Raw genomic sequence first — 23,823 nt, 5'->3', positions numbered from 1 at the left:
TGGTTAGAAGGTTAGGGTCTCAGCCTGCTGCTTAAAATCTTACCTTGTATTTGCTATGAGAGAATTTATGTTTTTTTTCAATAATATTAAGGAAAACATCACTTCTTTTATTCAGTGTGTGAATGCCTACTGTGCACTGTGAATATTACAAAGATCAATCTGACATTGATCCTTCTCTCAGAGAATTTATGGTTTATTAGAGAAAATAGAATACATTCATAGATAATTAAAATCTAAGCCAGAAATTGTAAGTATCACAAGTATCAAAATATTTCAAAGGAGATTACTAAAATAGAAAACATTTCATTTAATAGAAGAAGGGGGGGGGGTTTACAGAGAATTTTGTACTGAAAGGAAACTTAATTTGAGGAAAAAGAGAAAGTTAGAAGGAAACTTCTGATGTTTCTAGAGGATCTCCTGCTTACTTCAGAGTTTTTCATTTGCATGGTTCTGATTCTGTTATGTCTGACATCGCTTCAAAACTTGCCATGTCTTTCCTTTGATATGGTTGTTGCCCAGCCATTATTATAGTCTTTATGCAACAGCCAATGGTAGAGAGCACTGAGGGAAAGAGATTTTAGAGCTGGAACTGGAATGGAGAGTGGTAGTTAAGATGAAGAGGCCAGAGCGCTGAGTTCAACACTTAGGCAGTGAGGTCAGCCCGTGGGGTTTGAAATCTGAGTGAACCGCACTGGGAAGGTCCATCGGGCAGTGTGAAGCTCCTGCTTCTGTGGACTCCTGCTCCCCTGAAGCCTCCTGAGCTACTACCCCACAGCATCTAACCAGCCCCATCTTGCTTACTCTGGGGAATGAAAGGAAACAGTGTGAACTTACTTCCTCTGAGAGTTAAGACAAAGGGCGGAGATAACAGTGTTCACAGCATAGAATAGGTCCCTCTAATTCAATGCAATTGTGAGCTAAAGAAACCGTGTATTAGAGACTATGTTCATGGTATCAAATTTCATAATGTGTAGACCATCAATATATTTAAATAAGCTTATGTTTGGCAAGGTAAGGTCAGTAACACTGAGCTTGTGCTATTAAAACGACAGATCAAGGCCTCGCTTCCACCCTAGCCATAAAGGTCATTGAACATCAAGGCCTCTAGAAACATGCAGAGTCCAAACTTTGACCACTGCTGAAAGTCATGTCCTCAGGGTCATAGATCAGACCATCTTCATATATGGGGATGATCACATCAATACCTTAGGATATTTGATAAACATTTAGCTCCACACTTAACCCATTCAGGAGCATGTAAGCACCCCTTAAGTGAGAGCAGCACTAGCTCTGCTATTCTATCACTTGATTGGTTATGACTTGACTTCTTAGGAACCCAGCCTATCTTCAAGAAGGTATTTATAAGGCATTATAATAATTAGACATATATATACACACACACAAGCACGGATGTACACTCACATGCACGCACACCAGGCTGTTTCTGAACTAACTCTATGTTCCATTGATGTGACTGTCTCTTCTGTTACTTTCCATTTCAGTGGTTCTTAAATTCAATAGGCTTGAATTCCCACCATACTGTATAAGAAACCTTGTTTTTCAGGGAGGAGGGGGAAAGCAGGAGGAGAGGTAGAATAATTTTTATCAAGTAGCTATAATATGTACTTTATAGGTAATCCCATGACTCCCTTTAGACATATTATCCTCACTTTGTATGAGAAAACTTAGACTCAAAGAGGTTTAATAACTCACTGGAGGCTGTGCAACTAGTAAAGAACACAAGGGACTTTCAGCCAGGCTCTGTGTCCCCTTGAATGTTCCTTTCCAAGGCATGCCTCTTAGGAGACACAGTTTATTTTAAGACAGATGACCAGCACTCAATTATTATTTCTTGACCATGGATATTGTAGGTAACATAGGGAAGACAAAAAAGAAAAAGGCATAATTCTTGTCTTGAAGAAACTTAAGGCTTACTTGGGTAAACAAGAACAAAGAACACAGGAGAAATTTAGAGGAAAAAATTCACTGCTAACCTACACAGTTCAGACTACATGGTTCAAGAGTTCATGTTAGAGAGAGAGCCAGGGTGGGGGAGAGAGCTCAGTGGCAGCTTTCGAGGCTACAATCATCATTAGTTTCCCTAGTAATTGGCCATCTGTGATAGAAAATTATTGCACTTTTAATCCCATCAATATAAACAGAAACAATGAATACAGCCATTAGTGCCATGTACAATACTCTGATTATTTTTTATAATATGTTCCCAATGATAGTTGCATAATTGATGGTCACGCACGTGTGTGATGTACAAAGTGGTAAAACAGAAAGCACTTAAAGAGAAACTAGCCATTTGACTGCCCCAGTTGCTTCACACTGAACCAGTCTCTCCACCGTGTGCCCAAGAGTGTTCCTAAAGCCAGTGAAGACAAATCTCCTCCTCTTCAACCTGAGAGTAGCTTATCTTTGGGCTGATGTGACTGTCTCTTCTGTTACTTTCCATTTCAGTGGTTCTTAAATTCAATAGGCTTGAATTCCCACCATACTGTATAAGAAACCTTGTTTTTCAGGGAGGAGGGGGAAAGCAGGAGGAGAGGTAGAATAATTTTTATCAAGTAGCTATAATATGTACTTTATAGGTAATCCCATGACTCCCTTTAGACATATTATCCTCACTTTGTATGAGAAATCACTCAGAAATGGTTCTCACACAGAGAGAATTTTGTAAAGCAAAACAATTTGTGGAGTCTTGTAAATGGTCATGCCAGGACTCCCTCTAGATCTTACTGCACCATAGTGGGTGAGGGGAAGCACCTCGTAAGCCATTTTCAAATGCTCCAGAGGTGACACTGATAAACCCCTTCTCCCTTTTCAGGACCCCTGACCCAGAGAGGCCAACGCCATTGCTGGTCTGGGACTTCTTAGACTTAACTGAAGGGGCAATGACGCTGGGTGAAAGCCAGGCTTTTGCTTTGCTCCTTGGTCCCCTCCCAGCACCACATGCTGCTCCTGGTGCTCCCTGAGCAGGTGGGGTCTGGCCAGAGTGCAAAGGACGCCCCTTCCTCATGCCACTCTTGTCCTCTGGGCCCCAGGCTTAGAGCACTCTTCTCGGGGAACTTACATGTTTGCTCCACTTAAGGGACTGTTTGGCAACAGTAGGCTCTTTGGTTCCCGAACCAAACAGATTGACAGGACCAAATTCTGTGGTCAGGGAATTAGGAGCAAAGTTTGTTCCTAGATGCCTCTGAGCATCTCTCTATCCAGCCCTTCGTGTCCTGGAAGCCCATCTCCCCACAGCTTTTCTTTTCGGGTTATAATAAGCCAATTTATAGATCATTTGGGCACATTTCACTAAATATCCTGTGTGGTCTGAGTAACCAGAATTTACAATTGCACATAGTTTCCATCAGTTACTGGAAGGTAATCTTGTGTTTTAAATTAGCATATCACAAAAGGAAATGTTTTACATAATTTTTTATCTTTAAAAAATTATTAAGAGTCTATTTTGTTTGTTACCTCTCAAAGAAAGAAAAATACCATGCATCTAGATATAAAAAGGCTCATTTCCTCTACTAAGTATATACCTTCCATACAGTAACCCAATTTTAGTTTTATACATGTGGCTGAATCGATATGGGTGTTTAACAATCATATTTTAATTTTGATAAAAATCGTAGTCATTTTTACATTGAGCCTGTCAGCTGGTGTACATTTAAGTCATTGATTTTGTGTAAGTAATCAATGTAGTTTGCATGTTTCCCTGTGAGAGAAGGGGCAGCAGGAATGAAAGAAAAGCTGAACTGTAGTTTCTAGGGAAAGATGGAAATCTAGAAGGATTTGGGGAATCCGGGCCTGGGGACACTTTCCCTTATTCTGTCTGAATGCTTGTCTTTGTGACAGGAAACAGACAGGTGTTTGTGAGTGTGTCTGTGTAGGGGTACAAGAAAGTTTGAGCCAATAGTAAGCGAGCCCCCTCCTTTTTTCCCCTCCCTAGGGCTGGGCTCTGCGGGCCACGGCGGAGGGTGGAAATTGGGCAGGAAGTGAACAAATCCTGCTCTGTATCTGAAGCAGCTTCTTCCTGATTTTCTCACAGAAGAGATTTACCATTCATCACTCTACAGTATAAACTGTAAATATCTGTTCTTATATTTTTCCTGAATGTGGCGCTAATGAAAGCAAAGACCAATCACCAAGGGTGAATTATTTAATACAATAATGTTTTAATAGCTGCGAAGAGACACGAATAGTAGAGACGCCTGTGGCTAATGGATTTCCCTGGTAGGAGATAAAAAGGCTGATTATACAGCAGAGCAAGTGAAGACCTGGTACATTAAGGACAATTTACAGGTCAGCTCACTTACAGAAGTGATTTAAAACACACCATCTGTTTTCTAACTGTCGGTTGATAACTATGATTTTACAGACAGTCAGCATCTCCATCAAGAATTGTTACTTATTTGTCTTTCTGAGTCTTGGTTGACCCTATAATATTTTACCTGCTGGACCCCCAGATTCTTTCCAAATCACACAGTTTCTAAACTGAATGGATTGCTAACGGTCAATTCTGCTTCTCTTCAGCCGTTTTCTGCCAGGTTAGAAAATTAAGTCCCAGTGCCCTATGACATCCATTGTATGTATTGGATTAACTCTTTCTGATGTGTTTACTCTGGTACTAGCTAGGTATCATCCTTGACAGATAATAATTTTCTGTGTTCTGTGGCTCAAATCTGGAACCCCAGTTGAGAAAGGCTGCATCAACTACTACTTAACAAGTTTCTCCCTACCCCTCCTTTTTCTTTCTCCTCCTCTTCTTGCTTCTGCCTGCCTTCCAGTTCCCCATCTCCCATCTCCATGCAGGCACCACACACACACACACACACACACACACACACACACACACACACTCTCTCTCTCTCTCTCTCTCCCTCCCTCTCTTGCTCTCACATAGGCAAGAAAGGGGGAGCCCAGCTTTGGCTTCCATTCTGCCCCCTTTTCCATTTCACTGCTCTGTACCTTTGTAATTAATATGCAGTAGAGTGTAAAAATTAAATATGAGGGCTGTGAAGTGACTCTTCCAGGTTTAGATCCTGGCTCTGTCACTCTCTAGCTAGTGACCTTGTCCAACTGTTCTGTGCCGCTGTTGCCATATATGAAAATACGGGTACTAGTAAGACCTACCTGAAGGAGTTGCTGCGAGGATTAAATTATTTGACACACATTAAGCGTTTAGAGCAGTGTCTGGCACATAGAGAATACACAATAAAAGTTGTCATTATTGTAATTACAGGAGATGGTTGGGAGGCCAGGCAACTGATCCTTTCCTAGGGTCTGTAAATTAAGTAGGGCTTTGTAACTTACTTGTAAGTTGGAAGGATAGAAAGAAAAGAAAACTTTGTCAGGCCTCTTTTTCTACCTATGCATTGTAGACCTTCATTAATTGAACTCACAGTTGTTGTTGAATACCTACAACGTACTAGGTGAGTGATTCTCAAAGGGTGAACCCTCGCTCAGCAGCGTCAATGGAGTCATATTAGAAATGCACATTCTCGGGGCGCCTGGGTGGCTCAGTCGTTAAGCATCTGCCTTCGGCTCAGGTCATAATCCCAGGGTCCTGGGATCGAGCCCCTCATCGGGCTCCCTGCTCTGCGGGGAGCTTGCTTCTCCCTCTCCCACTACCCCTGCTTGTGTTCCTGCTCTCACTGTCTCTGTCAAATAAATAAAAAAACCTTAAAAAAAAAAAAAAAAAGAAATGCAAATTCTCAACATCCTCCCGATCCTTCTCTGAAGGTGGGGCCAAGCAATCTGTGTTTTAAGAAGCCCTGCAGATGTTTCTGGTGTGCTAAAGTTTGAGAACCACTGCTCTAGATGTAAAATGCAGTCAGTCTGCTGGGCACTGGGAATATAAACATGAATAAGACCCTGTTCCTGACCTTCTGAAACATATAGTTTACTGAGAGACAGATTTGTACACAAGAGCAACCAAGGATTCTGAGAGGAACGGTAGAAATGCAGAGCCACAATAGAAGCCAAGTCTGAATTTCAGGAGGAGGGTTTGGAAAGAATTTCTAAAGCAATCATTAAACTAACTCTTAGACAAAGACTAGAACTTTTCCAGGTATAAGTTGGTGGAAGGCGTCCTATGGAAAGGAACACATATGCACTTGGTGGTGGGTGGACATGCACACACACCTCAACTTTTTTTTTAATCTTTAAAAAAATTGTTTTGAGAGAGAGAGAGAGAGCTTGAGCAGGGGGAAGAGGGGCAGAGGGAGAGAGAGAACCCCAAGCAGGCTCCATGCTCAGCACAGAGCCTGACACGGGTCAGTCTCATGACCCTGAGATCATGACCTGAGCCGAAATCAAGAGTCGGACGCTTAACTGACTGAGCCACCCAGGCGCCCCCACACCTCAACTTTTAAAAAGCAACTCCTCGAGAGGAGGGGTTTTGTGTTGTGTTTGTTCACTGTTGGATTCCCAATGCCTAAAACATGCTCTGGCTCACAGGAGGCACCAGTAACTATTTGAATGATTAAACACAAAGGTCCTAAGTCTCCACATATTTAATTTTCATTGAAACGTTTCTTCTCAGCATGATATTAAAACAAACAAACAGACCTAATTGTGAGTTCTGTGCTTTAAAGTATCATATTCCTAAAAGAAATTAGCCAGTGACCAGATTGTTCAGTTAACACAGTGTATCTTAAAATACGGGTTTGGCGGTATGAGACTGTCCCCTTTAAATCTGCCAGGATAGCTCAATGAAGCCCAGAGCCCTGGATTAATACATACTTATCCCAAACCTGCAACTCTATCCAAAGGTACAAATTATTGATGCTTCTTATAAACACATTGGTCTTTACAATAGAAACCCTGACAGGTTCTTCATTAAAATGTGAAGAACCAAATATCCCAGGCAGCATATTTCCTTCTGCTTTAGTTAAAATCAACTCTGCATACAAAATGATCAGGTTTGGTACTTTTCTGGTCATGTTCTCATATGTCACCCTATGCCAGATGCTCGCTCTTCTTTATTCTGGATGCCAAGGTGTACTTCATAGCGTCAGATACTTCCCCAAGGGTATCTCTGCATCTTCGCACTGACCACAGTGACAGGTCTGGTTGTCGATTGAAAAGAAAGGACTTATGGCAAATTAGACCTCAGAACTGAGATTTCCTTCCTTTCAGAGCCACTTCTAAGGGAGCCATCCTATGGGATTTCCTCCCCAGCATCATCACATACCTAGTCTGGTGTCATGTACCCTGTTAATTATATCCCTGGCCAGCTTGCTCTGGCCTCTAATCTGACAAAGCGGGGGGCTCCTCTAACCCGTGTTCCTAATCAAGTGGACCAGAGATCATAGGCGTTTTAGAGAACAAAGGGACTTTGGAGATCACTTCTAGGAACACAAGCCTTCTAAACATTGAACACGCAGTAAAATAAGATAAAAACAGAGAGGGAGACAAACCATCAGAGACTCTTAACTCTAGGGAACAAAGTGAGGGTTGCTGGGGGGGGCTGGGGTAATTGGGTGATGGGCATTAAGGAGAGCACTTGATGTAATGAGTGCTGGGTGTTATATGCAACTGAGGAATCACCAAATTCTGCTCCTGAAACTAATAATACACTGTATGTTAACTAAATTGAATTTAAATAAAAAATTAAAAAAAAAATTGAACATGCAAATGGTCTATTGTGTGATGGATGGAGAAGTTAAAATAGATAAAAATTTTAAAACCCAAGCTGACATGAATTTTCCTTTACTTCTCTTATCCCCAAATGCAATCTTTTAGATAGACTTGGGATTAAAAAAAGCTCCCAAATTAACTTAATAAATGATGTTTTAACTTTTCTATTTGATCTCTGGGGTTATTGCTCTCCAACAATACTTTTTGGTTAAACAACCAAGCCTTCCAGTGTAAGAGAACTATTATCACAGAGTAGATTTGGCTAAAGAGTTGCCTAAATATGTTTGAGAAGCTAAGCCAATTTCACATCATAATGCAAATATTAGAGGTGTTAATTACAAGTCATTTCTCCCTGGACCTCAGTTTTCACATCTTTAAAAAGAGGGAATAGAACTCCAAATCTCTTCCAGGGTTAGGATTCTATTCAGTTTTAGGTCTTCCCCTCCAGAGCAGCTTTAAGGAGCTAGGGAAGGGCTATGGGGGAGAACTGAGGGCAGAGAACATGCATAGCCACCCTCACTCTGCTTCTTACACACACGGGCGTGCACACACACACACATATCCTTTACGTGGTTCTCATCATGTTTAGATGCCTTTTGTTTCTAGGTGCATATTAGAATTAATTGTGTTGCTAGTGATAAACAAGCAGTGAAAAAATAATACCAAGTGACTGTATAACACCACCTGAATGTAAGAGGATTTTTTTAAAAGATTTCATTTATTTATTTGAGAGGGAGAGAGAGAGCACGAGCAGGGGGGCAGAGGGAGAGGGAGAAGCAGACTCCCCACTGAGCAGGGAGCCCAATGTGGGACTCAATCCCAGGACCCTGGGATCATGACCTGAGCCAAAGGCAGATGCTTAACCAACTGAGCCACCCAGGCACCCCCTAAGAGGTTTTTAAAATATACTTCAGTTTTGTATTTTTGTAACTTTAGAAAAAAATAGGGATACGATTTTGAATAAGTTTGGCACATTTTAGCTCAGTATATTTACAAATTACTTCATTTGTTCCTTGTGCACAGCCTTATTATCTGCAAACTTATTCTCTCTGCCTGGTATTAGGTTAGGCATTGGGCTTACAGAGGGAATATAGCTTGATACGGTTATTCATTAAAACGTCTTAAAGACACATTAAATAACAGTAGAGTTGAGATAGAAAGGGGGAACAGAGGGGCACCTGGGTGGCCCCTCTGCCCCCCTGCTGTGGTCTCTCTCTCGGTCTCTCTCTCCGTCAAATAAATAAAATCTTTAAAAAGGGGGGGTGGGGAGGAGGACAGAAATATGTGAGATTACCCATGAGATTCCAGGCAGGAATTGACAGCTTTTACTTGAAGGTTATCACCCAGAATCCTATTGCCTCTCTCCAAAACATTGTGAACCTTATGGATTGAGCATTGAGCTGAATGTTTTTGAATTTGAAAACTCTGTTCTTTAAATTTTATTTGTCTATTCATTTGTGCCTCAATTTCTCTGTAAAATATACATTTTTAAATTTTTAGTTCTTACCTCAGGAGCATCCTTAGGGTTTGTGGAAAGAAACATGTATTTGTTAAATGCCTTACACTTCAAAGACATTGTTGTTCTAAAATAGGGTGTGATTATTAGCTTTTAATACTTTGGCTTTGCATAAAAAAAAACATCTAACAACCATGTAGCATTTAACACACCAGGAATCCTATGTGTTCACATTTCTGTTCACAGTTTCGCTTTTTCTGTTTGTCTTCTTCATTTCTTTAGTTTATATTGGTTATGGAGCAAAAAGGTGGAGGCTACAATTTTTATGAGTTAAACTCACAGCCAGTGGTCAGTGCTAAAGCTAGTATGAAGTGAATGCAAGCCACTGATGGGGAGGACATACATTCTTGGCATCTTGAGTGCATGTAGATGCACTGAGGGGCTGTGGATGGGGCTGAGGATGGGGGCAGAACTTTATAAAATACATCAGGGTGTAGAAAAGATTTTGGTAAGCTGGCTCATGCAGGAATTGGAAATCAGTGAAAACACTGATCCCACATCATTTCATTCTGAACTATTGACTTCATTTATCTAAAGATTTCATTTGTTTTACTTAACATACAATGCCCTCCGTCACCACTACCTTCAAGTCTTTCACAAAAATTGTCTTCCAAAAGGTATTTCCAAGTTTAATTAAACTTAGGTAAATATGAAAATTGAGGTTTGGTCTGTAGGGGAAGGGTGCAAGTAAGTTTCAAGTTCCAGGGAGATCATTATTGATGACTTGGAAGAACCTGACTGCAAAAGGGACTCATAAAAGAGATAAACATCTCTGGAGCAGGCCATCGTTTGTCCAGAGAGGTTTAAAAACCAGAAGGAGGTTTTGAAAGCCATTAACGAGTTAATAGGAAGCCTGCAATTCTTGGTGGTTGAGACTAACTTGAGTATGGGGCTGTGTTTATAGGCAAACACTACCTGTGCTCCCAGCAGTAGAATATTTATGAAGCTGAGATTGCAATTGTTAGTGAAAACGAACCAAAAAATGAGGAGGGAGGAAAAAATAGGAATTATGAGCAGTGTCAAAACATACACATTTAGAAGAGATATATTGACATTTTAGGTTGAAAAATAATGATGTTTCAGGAATTCCCATTTCCTAGATTTTGTGTATGAATAAATTTTAAAGGTATATGAGATTCATTGCCTTTGTTGTGATGGAGTAGAAAAGTTAGAAACTATTTCATTTGCATAAATGAAAATATGATCTTGAGAAAACAATGATGAGACACCCTTGTTTGTTTTAGGGATCTGCAGACAGGACAAAGAGAAAAGCACACAAACTATGAGTATAGGTGAAATATCACGCCATATGATTATGAACAGTATGAACACAGAATAAATAACTTTAGTAGCAGAAATGTAGTTAATAATAAGCAATGTAAGTTAATTGCAAAGCCATAGTTATCATTTTTCCTCAATGGTAGTTTCCCATAAAAATTAAATGGTAAAGTACCTTAGTCTATGTGGTGCTAAATTTAGAAAAGAAGTAATTTCACTTGCTCTTTGTATATAGCTACCAAATTTTTGGTGCCTGTGAGAGAATTCACGTATTGTATCCTTTAATTAACAGCAATATTTGATAACTGACTCAGAGTAATTCTAACTCCTCTTACCTTCTTGCTTTGCAGCTTGGCTCGTCCTCTTCTGTGCCTTTTACATCTATTTTTTCTCAGCTTTTTATGACTGTTGTGGTTCCTCTCATTATTGGACAGGTAAGGTCTCCAATTTCATCTGCTCTTTTTTTTTTCTTTTGTGAGTCAAATTGTGAATTCCGATATAATGTCAGGACAATTGAAAGAAAAGATAGAGAAAAAGACATTTAAAAGAAAACATAAAAGACTGTGAAACACCAGGTTTCATCCATCGCCTGATATTCCCACCTTTTTATTTATTTAATATCAATCTGCTTTGCAGATAGCTTTACATAGGGATGCCTGCACAGATTCTTGATTTTTTAATTTATTATCTGTACTTCGTGGCCATGTAGGTAGCTTAAAAATACCTAGGAAATCATTTCCTTATTCTGTTCCTTCTGATAAAGTCTCAGCATTATGACTGTTGTTGGGTACAAGCATCTAGCTGGCTGGCTTCTTCGTGGACCCCTTCAATAGCTGTGATCATATTTGTGATCATGTCATTAATAAAATAAACACTTAATTCTATTAGCTCTTAAAATTAGATCTTAGAAAATTTAGTTTCCTTTATCATTCTTATTGAATTAGACTAATGGGAGAAATTCTTATATTTAACTTCTTATAGCAAGTTAATAAGCATGTAATTGAATTATAACATGCAAATTTAAAAACACAGGAATGGAGCACAGAATTGTACCACTAAAATGAGTGAGTCTTAGGAAAATAGTATATCAGGATGGTTAAGAGCACAGATCTTGGTTAAAGAGCAACTACACTCTAGTTCTTAGTTTTACCTTTTATTTGCTGTGTGACTTTGGGCAAGTCATTTGATCTCCTTAGCTCCAGGGTTATAATTCACCAAATTGTATAATAATAGCACCTATCTCAAAGAGTTGTTGTGAAGATTAATTTAAATGCAGGTGCAGATAAAGTTTTTGTCATCACAGAGCCTGACACAGGTAAATGCTTTATAGTGTCTATCATCATCATTTTCAAATTTCCTGTAAATACTAAATGAGAAGCAACTCTTTGAAATATTAAATAGAAAAAAAATTATGTCTATGTACATATTACAGGCATATACATATAATATTTACACACCGTCTTAGGCTTGGTTCTCTGGGAAAGAGAGTGTGAGACAGAGGTTTCTATGCAGGAAGTTTCCTCAAGGAGTGCCCTTGGGGTGAACACCTTTGGGAAAGTAAGAAAAGTAGGATGGGGAGAACGTACAGGACAATGTAGTTCCAGCAAAGGCCTCTAGCTGCACTGAGCCCTCAGAATCATCCCACCGAAGACCAGAGTCTTACAGACTCTTGCACTGACCTCCCCGTGAGAGGTATGACCTTGGGAGAGTCTACTGTCTTAGTAGCAATTCCCGAAGAGGAACACAACTGGGATCTCTGGGACAACCAACATGCCCTGCAGATGTGGGAATAAACACCTCATTCCAGGTGGCACACCACAGCATCCACTACATGTCTCCATTTTTTTTTTTTTTTTAATTTTAATGTTATCCTTAGAAAATGGACTAAATTTAGGATAAGAGGGAAGGATTTAAAGGTACTTAAAGAATACCATTTAATTAAATGTAGAATGATACTTGGAAAAATACTTCCCCTACAGTGCTGCTCACATCAGGTATTCTGGCTAAACATTATGTCCCTTGCCTCTCTAACCTCTTTGCCACTTTCCTACACTCTCGACTCCCTGGCTTTTCTCAATTCCTGCTTGATTTTTCTGTTTAGAGTATCTTTCCATTTACCCTCCCACCCCAACTCATTGCTCATGTGACTCTTTAATTTATACCTTCTTTGAACCACCTATCTGAAGTATGTTTCCCTGGTTGTTCTTTATTGTAGCACCTTGATTCCTTTCTTGTCCTTTGCTACAATGTATACTTATCTTTTGCTTGCTTGTGACCTGTTTGTCTCCCCCATTAGACTGTAAGCTTCATGAGTACAGGAACCATATTTGTTTTGTTTACCATTACATACCCAGATGATCGGCACCCAATAAATAACGTATGGAATGGGTGAGTGAGGGAATGAATGGGTGAGTTCTATGATCAGTAAGGGAAATGCTGTCTTACAGAGGCATAACAGAACCTACCTGCCTTTCTCAGCTCTAGACAGTTTAAGCTGTGGTTACTATTAGTTTAAACCCATACTTATTTTCTTGGTTCTGACAATAATTCCATATAACTGAAGGCTCACACATTCTTTTCTTAGTGTATCTTGGAAATATCTCTGTTGATAATAAATGTTTGGCTTCAAACATAATGGACAAAAAAAAATACCTTTATCTAAACTATTCAATGATATATATACATATTTTTATATATAGTTATATGTACACTTAGTTACATATATAGTTACATAATTTATGTAATTAAGAATATGTATCCAGAGAGAATAATGAATTGTTAGATTGCTCATCATTGCTCGCCCAGTAGTAAAGTATTACGGTAAATTATAAAATAGTAAAGGTAGTCAAAAAGTAATATAGGTGGTTTTAAAAAAGTCTTCCAGTACCAAAGTCCTTTAATGGCTTTTTTCAAAGAGAAAAACGTATTTGCATCTACCTGCCCACCTCCTGTATTCTAGTCTTAGGAATTAATAATCACAGCCCTGTGTCTCCACCTTTAGAAACCACCTGCCTCCTCTTTTTCTGTACATCCTCACTCCCTTACATCCAGGCGATCACTAAATGCCTCCGTTTCTGCCGCAGAAGTCCTTCACGCCTGGCATCTGTGACCTCATCCACACCGCCATAGAGGATGCCACAACTTAGTCATCTCTCGTCTAAATTACTGTACTTCCGATCTCTCTGCTGTGAGCCTCTTCTCATTCCTAGCCAATGTCTTCATTGCCTCCAGGAAAGCCCTAAGAAAAATCAAATGTTGTTCTTCTCCTTAAAAATGCCCCCCCCCCCCCCCCGCCCATTCCTTGTGTGGCCCACAAAGCCCTTCACAGTCTAGCCCCACCCTGCTGCTTCAGTGTCACCTCCCACCATCCCCTTCCTAATGGCACCTCCTGTGCCGGGCCTCATGCGCACCACTCCCTCACCTGGCCACACCCCTTCACTGCCCCCTGCCTTTCAGCTTGAGGTTTGCGCCTTTCCTGCCAGCAAACTCCTACTCATTCCTTAAGACTCAGTACAAAGATGCCCTCTGGTGTGCAGTCGACCTGCTCTGACTCCCCTGTTCTAGACTAAATGCCAGTTCTCGCATGGTACTTGATTCATAATACTCATCAGGAGCGATTATAATTGATCTGGGATCTTCTGAGAAGCAGAGACGATTAGTATATTTAGTAGTTTACTCAAAAGTAGGGTGTGAGGCGCGCCTGGGTGGCTCAGTCATTAGGCGTCTGCCTTCAGCTCAGGTCATGGTCCCAGGGTCCTGGGATCGAGCCCCGCATCGGGCTCCCTGCTCGGCGGGGAGCCTGCTTCTCCCTCTCCCACTCCCCCTGCTTGTGTTCCCTCTCTCGCTGTGTCTCTCTCTCTGTCAAATAAAAAAAAAAAAAAAGGGTGTGAGCTGTATAAAAAGATTGGCTGAAGAAAACTTCAAATTTACCCTCATGGAGCCCCCAGTAGCTATTTTACCTAGATCTCCAGCTTTACTAGAGAGAAACACATAATTGGTCTCATCTTGTTTCAAATTTATGACCCCAAATTTAAAATGTCACTTAACACTTCCTAGAAATCCTACTGTACTTCCTTAGAAGATTATTTCACCCTGTCTTGTATTTTCAGGTCTCTTTTACTTACCCTAATACTCTCCCACTTGCCCATTGCACTTGGGTCTCCCTGACTTTGCTTCTGTTTCGCAAACATGCCAGCTTTGATCCTGCCTTAAAAACTTTGTACCAGCTGTTCCTTCTGCTTGGAACACCTCACCTTTCACCTTCTCCGAAAGACCTTCCTTACCCCTCCTCCAGTGGCTGCCCAATAGTCAGTGTCATATCATCCAGTTTAAACCTCTACTCAGGGTCGTGATCTTCCTCTTGTTGATTTGTTTGTTGTTTTTCCTTTCTATTTATCTTCTTAAACGAGAATATAAGCTCTATGATACCAGGGACCTTCTCTGCTCTTTTCTCTCTGTATTCGTATGTAATCAGTTGACTTACCTAAACTGTGTTATGTGATCTCTGAGGACCTTGTTAGAAGTACTCATATGTACTACTTCAGGGGAAGGAGCCCAGGCAAGGTAGTCTCATCTTTCGATTGTAACTAGAGGTGGCACATTATGAAAATAAATATTTCTCTAGATTTGTGTGTATATCTTTTAAAAGGGGATTTTATCATTACCTTTTAAATAAACAATGGGAACTAGAAGGAGAAGAAAAAGACCAGGAAGGAAGAGTTGAAAATATTTTCCTTAATCTTCTAGTCATAATAAAGCTTCATTATTTAATTTTTTACTTATGTTTCTGAGAGTTCATTTTATTTTATTTTTCTGTGTTTTCTTCTTTCTGGTTGGACTCATTATTGACTGGCTGCAATGTGATGTAGGGTCTAGTTTGATTTCTGCCCCTGCCTGACTATACACACAACTTCTAGCCCTCACTTGCCTCATTTGTAGAACAATGAGTCTCATATCTTCTAGCTCAAAGATGCTGTGATGGTGTGAAGTAAGTCTTTCCATAGATGGTTGAGAGATTGCATCATCTGCCAGTTCTAGAAAGAAACAAAACACGTGTTATTGTAATATTTCTTTTTTTCCTGATAAACCCTTCGATACATCTAAATCCTTGTGATAATTACTTATTTCACTCATTATATTGAGAGATTTAAGAATAAATGTTAACAAACTAGAACTTCTACCACCTTTGAAAAACATTTTTTAAAAACAGCGTGCTAAGCCCTACCTTTTTTCTGTAAATTTTTGAGGTTGGCTTTTCATATTAAACAGTCTTAAGCTGAAGCTGAAGATAATGTTATTAATGCTAGCAAGATTTTGCATTTATAAAATTATATTCGATATGAACTGTTTTCATTGCTTCACTTTAAGTGCTCTGAGAGAAAAGGCACTGTTGCATCATGCAGTGGGATATCCTGGTAAACAGTGTGTGATAGAAACATCACCAAATCAGGACTTGGAAATAAGAATAGCCATTATTCACCATGTACAGGCCCTGGTTCTAAAGCATTTTATATTTATTTAATAACTTAATCTTCCTATGACTACTACTGGATCCATTTTACAGATGAGGCACAGGAAAGTTAAGGATTTGCCCAAGATTACAAAGAAAGAAGCTCCAAAGTCCATACCTTTAACCATGATGCTCTGTTGCCTCAGAAGGTAGAGGTCATATTCCTTGCTCATACCCCCACCCCTCCTCAATGACTTTTTAACATTTTATGCCAGTTGTTTGGGCTCTCTGTGCCTTTGTTTTAAACTGTAAACTGAGCAGGATAATATCTGCAGACAATTTAAGTAATACTTTAGTAGATGATGGGTGTTTACTGTATCCCATGTATTTTTACTGTTTATACTTTTTGGATATTATTTTGAATCTACTCAATATTTAATAAAAATATTTTTAAAGAAAAGTGTTATATACTTTGGATTTGATTTTGTATCCCTGGCTATACATTTCAACAGACTATTAAAGAAAAAGCAAACACTTTATGAAAATATATGGATTCAGTGGAATAGAGGATAAAACTTGAAGAAACAATCTGAAGTCACCTTGAAGAAAAATAAATCTTTAAAATTCAGACTTAATATGAAAAATTATCCATCACATATCCCCACTCAAAAATCAATTTATAAATATAAAGACAGAGTAGAAGGAAAAAAAGCAAGAAAATGCCCCAGAAAAAAATTGGAGAAAACTAAAATGATGGATATTACATTTCTCAGTTATCTCAGTATATAAACATTCCTCACCTAAGACATATTTTCTCAGGTTTCCAGCGTGGAGGTCATACAGTAATTGATATGTGGCTCAGCTTATTAAAAGTACTGGGATTCAAGTCTTAAGTTTCCCTTCTAAGCTCTCCCGGTGTTTAATTTAAAATAGAGAAAATCAAAATGAAGAAAGTGAGACAATAAAGAGCTTCCTGAGGAAGATGTTTTTCCTTCCCACTCCATGGGGAACAGCAAGTCAACGAGGATTTGTCATCTAATGTTGAATGCCTAACTTTCTGTGAGCTATGAGTGCAAATGAATTAGTATAGATCCTGAAGAAAGCTACAGCTGGCCACCTTATCAAGATGCTTTTTCCCACCTCATCTTGACTGTCCCCCCCCACCCCCGAAGAGGGAATTCTGAGGCATCTATATCAGGTTGGGTTGCTATCTCTAGCAAAGGCTTGTTTCCTATAAGGTTATTAAATGTTTCTACAAGGCAAAGAAATTTGCAGAATTTTAAAATGACATAGATTCTTGACAAATGGAGGATGATTGTATTGAAGTGTTAGTGGCTGAATGAAGAGAAGATGAGGTTTCCTGATGTTTATATCCACAGCGTATCTTTAAAGCATATCAATGTGACTTCACCCAGTAGTTTATGAAAGATTTTAACACTTTTCTTGCTACACTGTTGCAAAAGCAGCTGCTTTGTGAATTTAATTTTAGAAGCAGATAGAAAAGCTCTATGGGGCCTGGCAAAGCTATAAAATGGTTTGCTTAGAAAACACAGACAAATATCACTACAAGACTAAAAACAGTGAAAGACGATCTGTTTTCCCCTAGGGTTATTGCTTCGCTTGTGGGTCTGTCCAATTTCCAACTTTCTAGTTGTTTTCTTTATCAAGATTAAGTATCCAGCATTAACACATTGATGTGTTTAGAAGAAAGACATTTTGGCTAAGAGGATGCAGGACTTAGGAGTCCATGTTTCCTGCCATATTGAAAGAGTCCTTCTATACTCTGAGACTCTGAGTACTTCGTACTGAACAAAGAGGTAATTAGGTCAACTAAGTCAAATTGCAGCTTATAAAGTAGATTGATGATTAGAGATTTGTCTTGGTTTTTAAAATGGCTTTGACTTTCAGTTATACCTCATTCATATTTATCTGTTTATTTTGTCAGTGGGGTCACTGGTGGTAGAAGACGACACTTCTACTTTGGGAATTGGTATCATACATTCTATAAACTATTTGCAGAGAGAGGACTTTTGTGTCTTTAATCATTGTATATTAAAACACGATTGGAGGACAGCATCAATTTCAATAACTCTGTGTAACTTCCATTTATTTTATTTCCTTAAGGAGTTGAGTTGTCTTAAATTTGGGCAACTACTAGTTTTATGCTACCAAACATAATAGATTATGAAATAACCTCTTAAATGAAGTCTCTCTATAGCCTTTTAGTAAGCAATTACTCCCACGGGGACATACCTGAACATGGGGCCATCTGGGTACCGCAAGCACTATTATCCAAAATTTGTGTTCTAATGCATCAGCCCAATAACATTGTGTGGCAGAACTGCTCTTACTTTTCTCTGCCTTACTACAGTTTTCTTAAGTAATCTCTGTGCCCAGTGTGGGGCTTGAACCCATAACCCTGAGATCAAGAGTCCCATGCTCTACCGACTGAGCCAGCCAGGCGTCCCTATCCCTTAGTTCATTTTAACCTTAAAGAAAGAAATGCATAAAATAAATTACTATGATTTGGGATCACATCTACAAAAAGAAAAAGCATAAGTTTTTTTTATAAATCCAGCTGTAATTTTAATTACAAGGTCTTTTTTTTTTTTTTTTAATATTTAACCACTGTTTGTCTACATATATAAAAAACACTGTTTCTCTTTCATTCCCAGCCCACCCAGCCTTCAAGGTGTTATTCCTGTACTTTGTACCAACTTGTCAGCTTTCTGCCAGTATTTCCTTTAGTAATACTAGAGTTTCACTTACTGAGTCCTTGAGAATGGATGAAGTTGATCTAATAGCCATTTGTTCAAAGGTTCTCTTGAGAGTAGTTTACTTTGTTCTTGAGTATCTGTGAAGGTATGCTCCATTGCGAATTAAACCTTTTTAGCCACAGAGTAGAAGATGACAGAACCCCATCAGCCTTGTCAGAAGTTCCCTGACCTCATTATTGCTAATGGGTCATGGTAATTCAGCCTGTTGTGAAATCTCATGTTCAATTATGCAGGATAATGAGTGACTCGAAACTTAATATGTCTCAACCATAGTCCTTATTACAGGGTTTGTTCGGCTTCTCTCAAAAGTGTAAGGTTTTAAGTAGAGTGGTTTACTTTTATATCCAAGCAAAAGTTATCACCAAAATCAACCTGTCCTGATTTTAAATATCTGATTTGATTTTTAAAGAAGAGAGGATTGCTGTGTAACTTTATTCACTCATCCTTTTGTAGGAGAGTTAGGACAGGTTTATTCATTTTTAAGTGTTAATTCTGGAATTCTAAAAGCATGCAAATGGCATTTGTCTTTGGATTCACAAAAACTCTAGATATTCAGAGTTTGAATTATTTAAACTCCCACAACACATGCACTTTTGCTTTTCAAGCATGAGTTATAATTTAATTAAAAACTTCTGGTGCTTTGCTTGCATTTTAAATATTAATATGTTCCATGGATCACTTTTGATTATCTACTGTCTTGAAATTCTTGAAGATGTCAGATTTTTAAGATTCCCAAAGTTGCACTTGGAATTGTCTATTGAGGCAAAGGGGACTGTGATAATTACACACATCCATTAGGATCAGCAGAGGAGATAAACTTTGGGGAGGCTTAATGGGCACATCTCAGTGACAGCTAGCAAAGAGCATTTGGCATGATTAAGGATGGATTTGAATGCAGTTGAAAATATACTCTCATTATGGACACCAGTGGAAGTTAACTACAAATGTTAAATCCCCCAGAAGAAGAGTGGTGTGGCAGGGAAGCTTTGAAATCCACTGTGGCCTTCATCCAAATTATTCTCTTTCCTTTATGTCTTTCTGCTGTCAGAATCACTTTGCGATGCCCAACTCAACTCTCTACATCTTCGAAAAGAGGCAACCTGTTGATCTCTGTATTTCAGATTGTCCGAAGATATATCAAGGATTGGCTTGAAAGAAAGAAACCGCCTTTTGGTGCTATCAGCAGCAGCGTGCTCCTCATGATCATCTACACCACCTTCTGCGACACGTTCTCTAACCCAAATATTGACCTGGATAAATTCAGCCTTATTCTCATACTGTTCATAAGTAAGTTGGAAGAGGGAACATTCTTGCTCTCCCCTCAGTCTCCTCAGGAGCAAAGCGTAGCAATTTGTGTCCCCTAAGTTCATTTTGAATGTTAATTTGATTAGAAAAGAATACTGAGCTTCATCTTACATGTGCTCAGTGACTTTATCATGTGTGTCTGTTCTTTAAGAAGACATCAGTTATGTATTTATGATTTAATGTCCTTTGTTTTTTATGTTTGATTTATAATAGTTGATGCCAGATGAAAGAAGCCATGGGATCTGTCACATTCAAATGTTAGATTGAGCACTTTTTTGCCAATTTATTTTACTATAACTTTGAGCTAATCTTACCCTTTATTGTGAGTTAAAAGTAGGATTTATTTACTAAATACTGTCATTTTCAAAGTTTAATAATTGGCTGAGTTAGTTAAAATGTGGATATTTACATCATCTTTTCTTTTAAAATACACCCAAGGTAGTACCATTTCATTTTAAGAAGTGGCAAACTATGAAATGCAAGTAAACTGCAAGGATCAAGTATCAGCCTTTTGTTCTGTTTATCCTGTAATACCAAAGACAACTTTGTAATTATAATGCCTAAGAACCTTTTGTTATTAAAATCAACATGACTTATTCCAAAATATGTATTAGATGCCTACTGCAGTCATGCTATTTGCTGTGAATACCCATAGCATAAACCAGCTCTTTCTAAATTGAACAAATTAAATAACCAAGTCTCAAATCAAGGAGGGTTTTAGATTTGCAGAGTAGTAGACATCATACCAGATGCCTGGGGATATCTTCCATAAGAACAAGTTGAGTCCCACTAACTTCAGTGATTCTATTGGTTTAACAATGTGTGTCTGTTTTCCTACTTGCTATCCCAGAAGTTGAAGATAAAACTAAGCATACCAGTAACTACGCTACAGATATTTTTATACCCCTAATTTAGATTCAATCTTTTTTCTTTCAGTATTTTCTATTCAGCTGAGTTTTATGCTTTTAACCTTCCTCTTTTCAACAAGGTAAGTGGTACGGTAGCTCTTATGGTTGTTAGTTTTCTAAATGACGAATCGTGCTATGTACTTGGCTTCTATGCCACTATGCTATTCTAGTGTTTCTCCGGTCTCCTGACCATTCCATCTTGCTCCTGCCACCCTCAGGTTGTAGACATTCCCAAAGGGTTTGTCCGTGGCCCTTGTGTCATCTGCTCGCATCATGTGCTTAGGTGGCCTCCTCCTCCATTCTGCTGGCTCGAGCTGGCAGCTTTCTGCTGATGATTTTCAAGCCTAGACCTTCCATTCCAATGTTTTTCCTGAGTTCCAGCACTATTTATCACTAACTATTTAGATATCTTCACCTGTCTTAAGAAGACCTCAGTCTCAAGATGGAATTAAAATTTTTCCCCAATACTTCCTCTTTCTCTCTCATTTCTTTATTGTTAATGGAATCACCATCCACATGGTTACTCAGACTGGCATCATTATTTTTAAAATGTCTTGGTCCTGCCTCTGTAGTATTTTTTGTGCTCCCAAAGCCACTTCCCTAATTCAGGCTCTTGTTGCCTCTTTTCTCCCTGGACTGTTGCAGTGGATATCTTACAAGTATCTTCATTTCTAAAATGAATTTTTCTTATGCATTTCATACTACTTCCAATAACTCAAAGTTCTCATAATAGTCTCTTATCACAATAGATTCCTAATAGCTCTTATCAGAGATCTTCAAGGGTTCCTGTAGAATGAAGTTCATTTTGGGGGGCTAAGTGAACCACAGCATTCATGCTGTCTAAGCTTTAGATTGAGGGGAAAATCTTTGCCGTTCCCTGGAGGAACCTCATGCATTCTCATTTCTGTCCCTTGCTTAGGCTATCCTCATTAAATTGGTCTCTGTGCCCTAGTTCATCTTTCCTGTTCTTAAAGGCTCACCTCTAATGCAGCTTCTTCCACCAGTATTGTACATTCAACCGGTATTACTTAAGCCTTCAGTATGAGGAAGTTACCACAGTGAGGACTACAAAGAAGAGATGATTCTGACCTTGCATGAGTTTGTAGACTAGATATATGTCTGATAACTAAGTGTCCTCTCAGTGGACAGTGAGCCAACCTGTAGTCAATTCAAAGAAAAAAGCACTTCCAGAGAGAGTGGTAGAGCGAGGCTTCGTGGAAGAGATGGGATTTGACATGAGTTATAAAGAATGGCTAATTATTTCAGCAGACCAGCAAACCGAGATGCAGAGAGGAGCTTCTTGGTGGGGAAAAAACCCAATAATGCAAGTGTGGGACACACACACACACACACACACACACACACACACACAGTGGGACAATAGGAGCAGAAAAAGATTAAAAAATAATAACAGTAACTAGAAAGGCAGGCTTAGGCCAGATTGCCAGGTGATGGCAGTGAGTTGCCACAAGGGAAAAGGCCCAGGGTTTTTGTTTTAGTTTTTGTTTTTGTTTGGAGAGAGAGCGTGCACATGCACACGCGAGCGGTGGGGAGGGACAGGTAGACAGAGAATCTGAAGCAGGATCCACGCTTAGCACAGAACCTGACGCAGGGCTGGATCTCAGGACCTCGAGATCATGACCTGCGCTAAAACCAGGGGTTGGACGCTTAACCGACTGCGCCACGCAGACGGCCCGGCCCGGGTTGTTTTTGAGATCGAAACAGTGGCCGAGTTGTTCAGGCCTCGTGTTCAGCACTTGGCCCTTACAGCACTTGGCATAGCATGAGGCTGATTGTCAGCAGTCAATAGAAATTTATTGATTGGTGTAATCTGAACCATTTTCCCTGGCTTGTGGTTGTGATTTATAAAGTAAGAGGGAAGCCTGGAGCCATTAAGACACCGAGAAAACGTGACTTAAATGGGTAGTGTAGGAGTCGGAGCTATTTTAAAGTTCTTTTTGTAAACGGTTTGTTATGTCACCCTAGAAAAGATGTTTGCCTTTCACCGGCTGTTTGTGTGCTGGTCCTTGGGGCAGAAGTCATATCAGAGCCACTCCTCCTATCCTGTCAGACTGGGTAGGATGCAGATGTCCGGTCAGTGACTAAAAACGTGCTGAAAAGCACAGAATGGCCGCTGCTGGAATGGCTGAAGGAGGGCTGGGGCCGGGATGCTGTCACAACTGGTTGAATTAAAAGTGAGAATTTTCAGTGTGGAGTAGACTGGATTTGCAGAAGGCCTTGAGATCTTAAGACCCTTTTATTCAACGAAGTTCTCTTGCATTTTGAACTTGATCAACCGACGGTCAGACATGCACATTCTTTGATAAACAGCAGAATAAGGAGTGGCTATAATCATGCCCCTCCCCAAAATGTTCCATTAAAAATCAAGGATTTTTCGGGGCGCCTGGGTGGCTCAGTCGTTAAGCGTCTGCCTTCGGCTCAGGTCATGATCCCGGGGTCCTGGGATCGAGTCCCACATCGGGCTCCCTGCTCGGCGGGAAGCCTGCTTCTCCCTCTCCCACTCCCCCTGCTTGTGTTCCTGCTCTAGCTATCTCTCTCTCTGTTAAATAAATAAATAAAATCTTTATTAAAAAAAAAAAAAAATCAGGGATTTTTCAATTGAACAAAATTCAGAAGATGGTTGTTTGTTTTGTTTGTTTTGTCTTTTTTAACTATGAGAGACCTCATTTGTGCCTAACTAAGGATTTTATTGGAGCAATAAAAGACACGTTTACGGAGCCAGGCTCGGTGGCAGGCGCTGTGCTAGGGACTACATGTATGTTCTTTCATGAAAGTCTGACAGCAAAGACTATGGTACGATACCTCTTTGTTGCTGTTTGGCTGATGAGGACCTGTGCTTAGAGTAGTTTCGTTTAATAGCTTGCCTAAAATCAGATTTTAGTAGTTTAGTAACAGATGGCAAAGAGTGCATGTGGAATTGAAATC

General features: G+C 39.5%; 1 protein-coding gene and 1 non-coding gene across 9 annotated transcripts in view; one reads left to right on the top strand and one right to left on the bottom strand.

The window, feature by feature from the left end:
- SLC10A7 (solute carrier family 10 member 7) overlaps positions 1 to 23,823 on the top strand; it is a 256,508-nt gene that overhangs the window by 196,867 nt on the left and 35,818 nt on the right. For 6 of the 8 annotated variants that reach the window (XM_036077808.2, XM_078069293.1, XM_036077806.2 and 3 more), the window contains 3 exons: positions 10,789 to 10,872; positions 19,786 to 19,951; positions 20,906 to 20,957. In XM_036077808.2, the coding sequence (XP_035933701.1) occupies positions 10,789 to 10,872; positions 19,786 to 19,951; positions 20,906 to 20,957 (302 nt within the window). The remainder of the gene's footprint in view (positions 1 to 10,788; positions 10,873 to 19,785; positions 19,952 to 20,905; positions 20,958 to 23,823) is intronic. The other 2 variants (XM_036077810.2, XM_036077809.2) reach the window with 1 other exon arrangement.
- TRNAK-CUU (transfer RNA lysine (anticodon CUU)) lies at positions 18,278 to 18,350 on the bottom strand. The gene has a single exon. It is a non-coding gene; the product is annotated as a tRNA-Lys (tRNA).

The sequence above is a fragment of the Halichoerus grypus genome, chromosome 3 (assembly GCF_964656455.1).
Source record: "Halichoerus grypus chromosome 3, mHalGry1.hap1.1, whole genome shotgun sequence".
NCBI lineage: Eukaryota > Metazoa > Chordata > Mammalia > Carnivora > Phocidae > Halichoerus > Halichoerus grypus.
The sequence above is the reverse complement of the archived record's forward strand: the minus strand, read 5'-3'. Positions and strand labels throughout refer to the sequence as shown.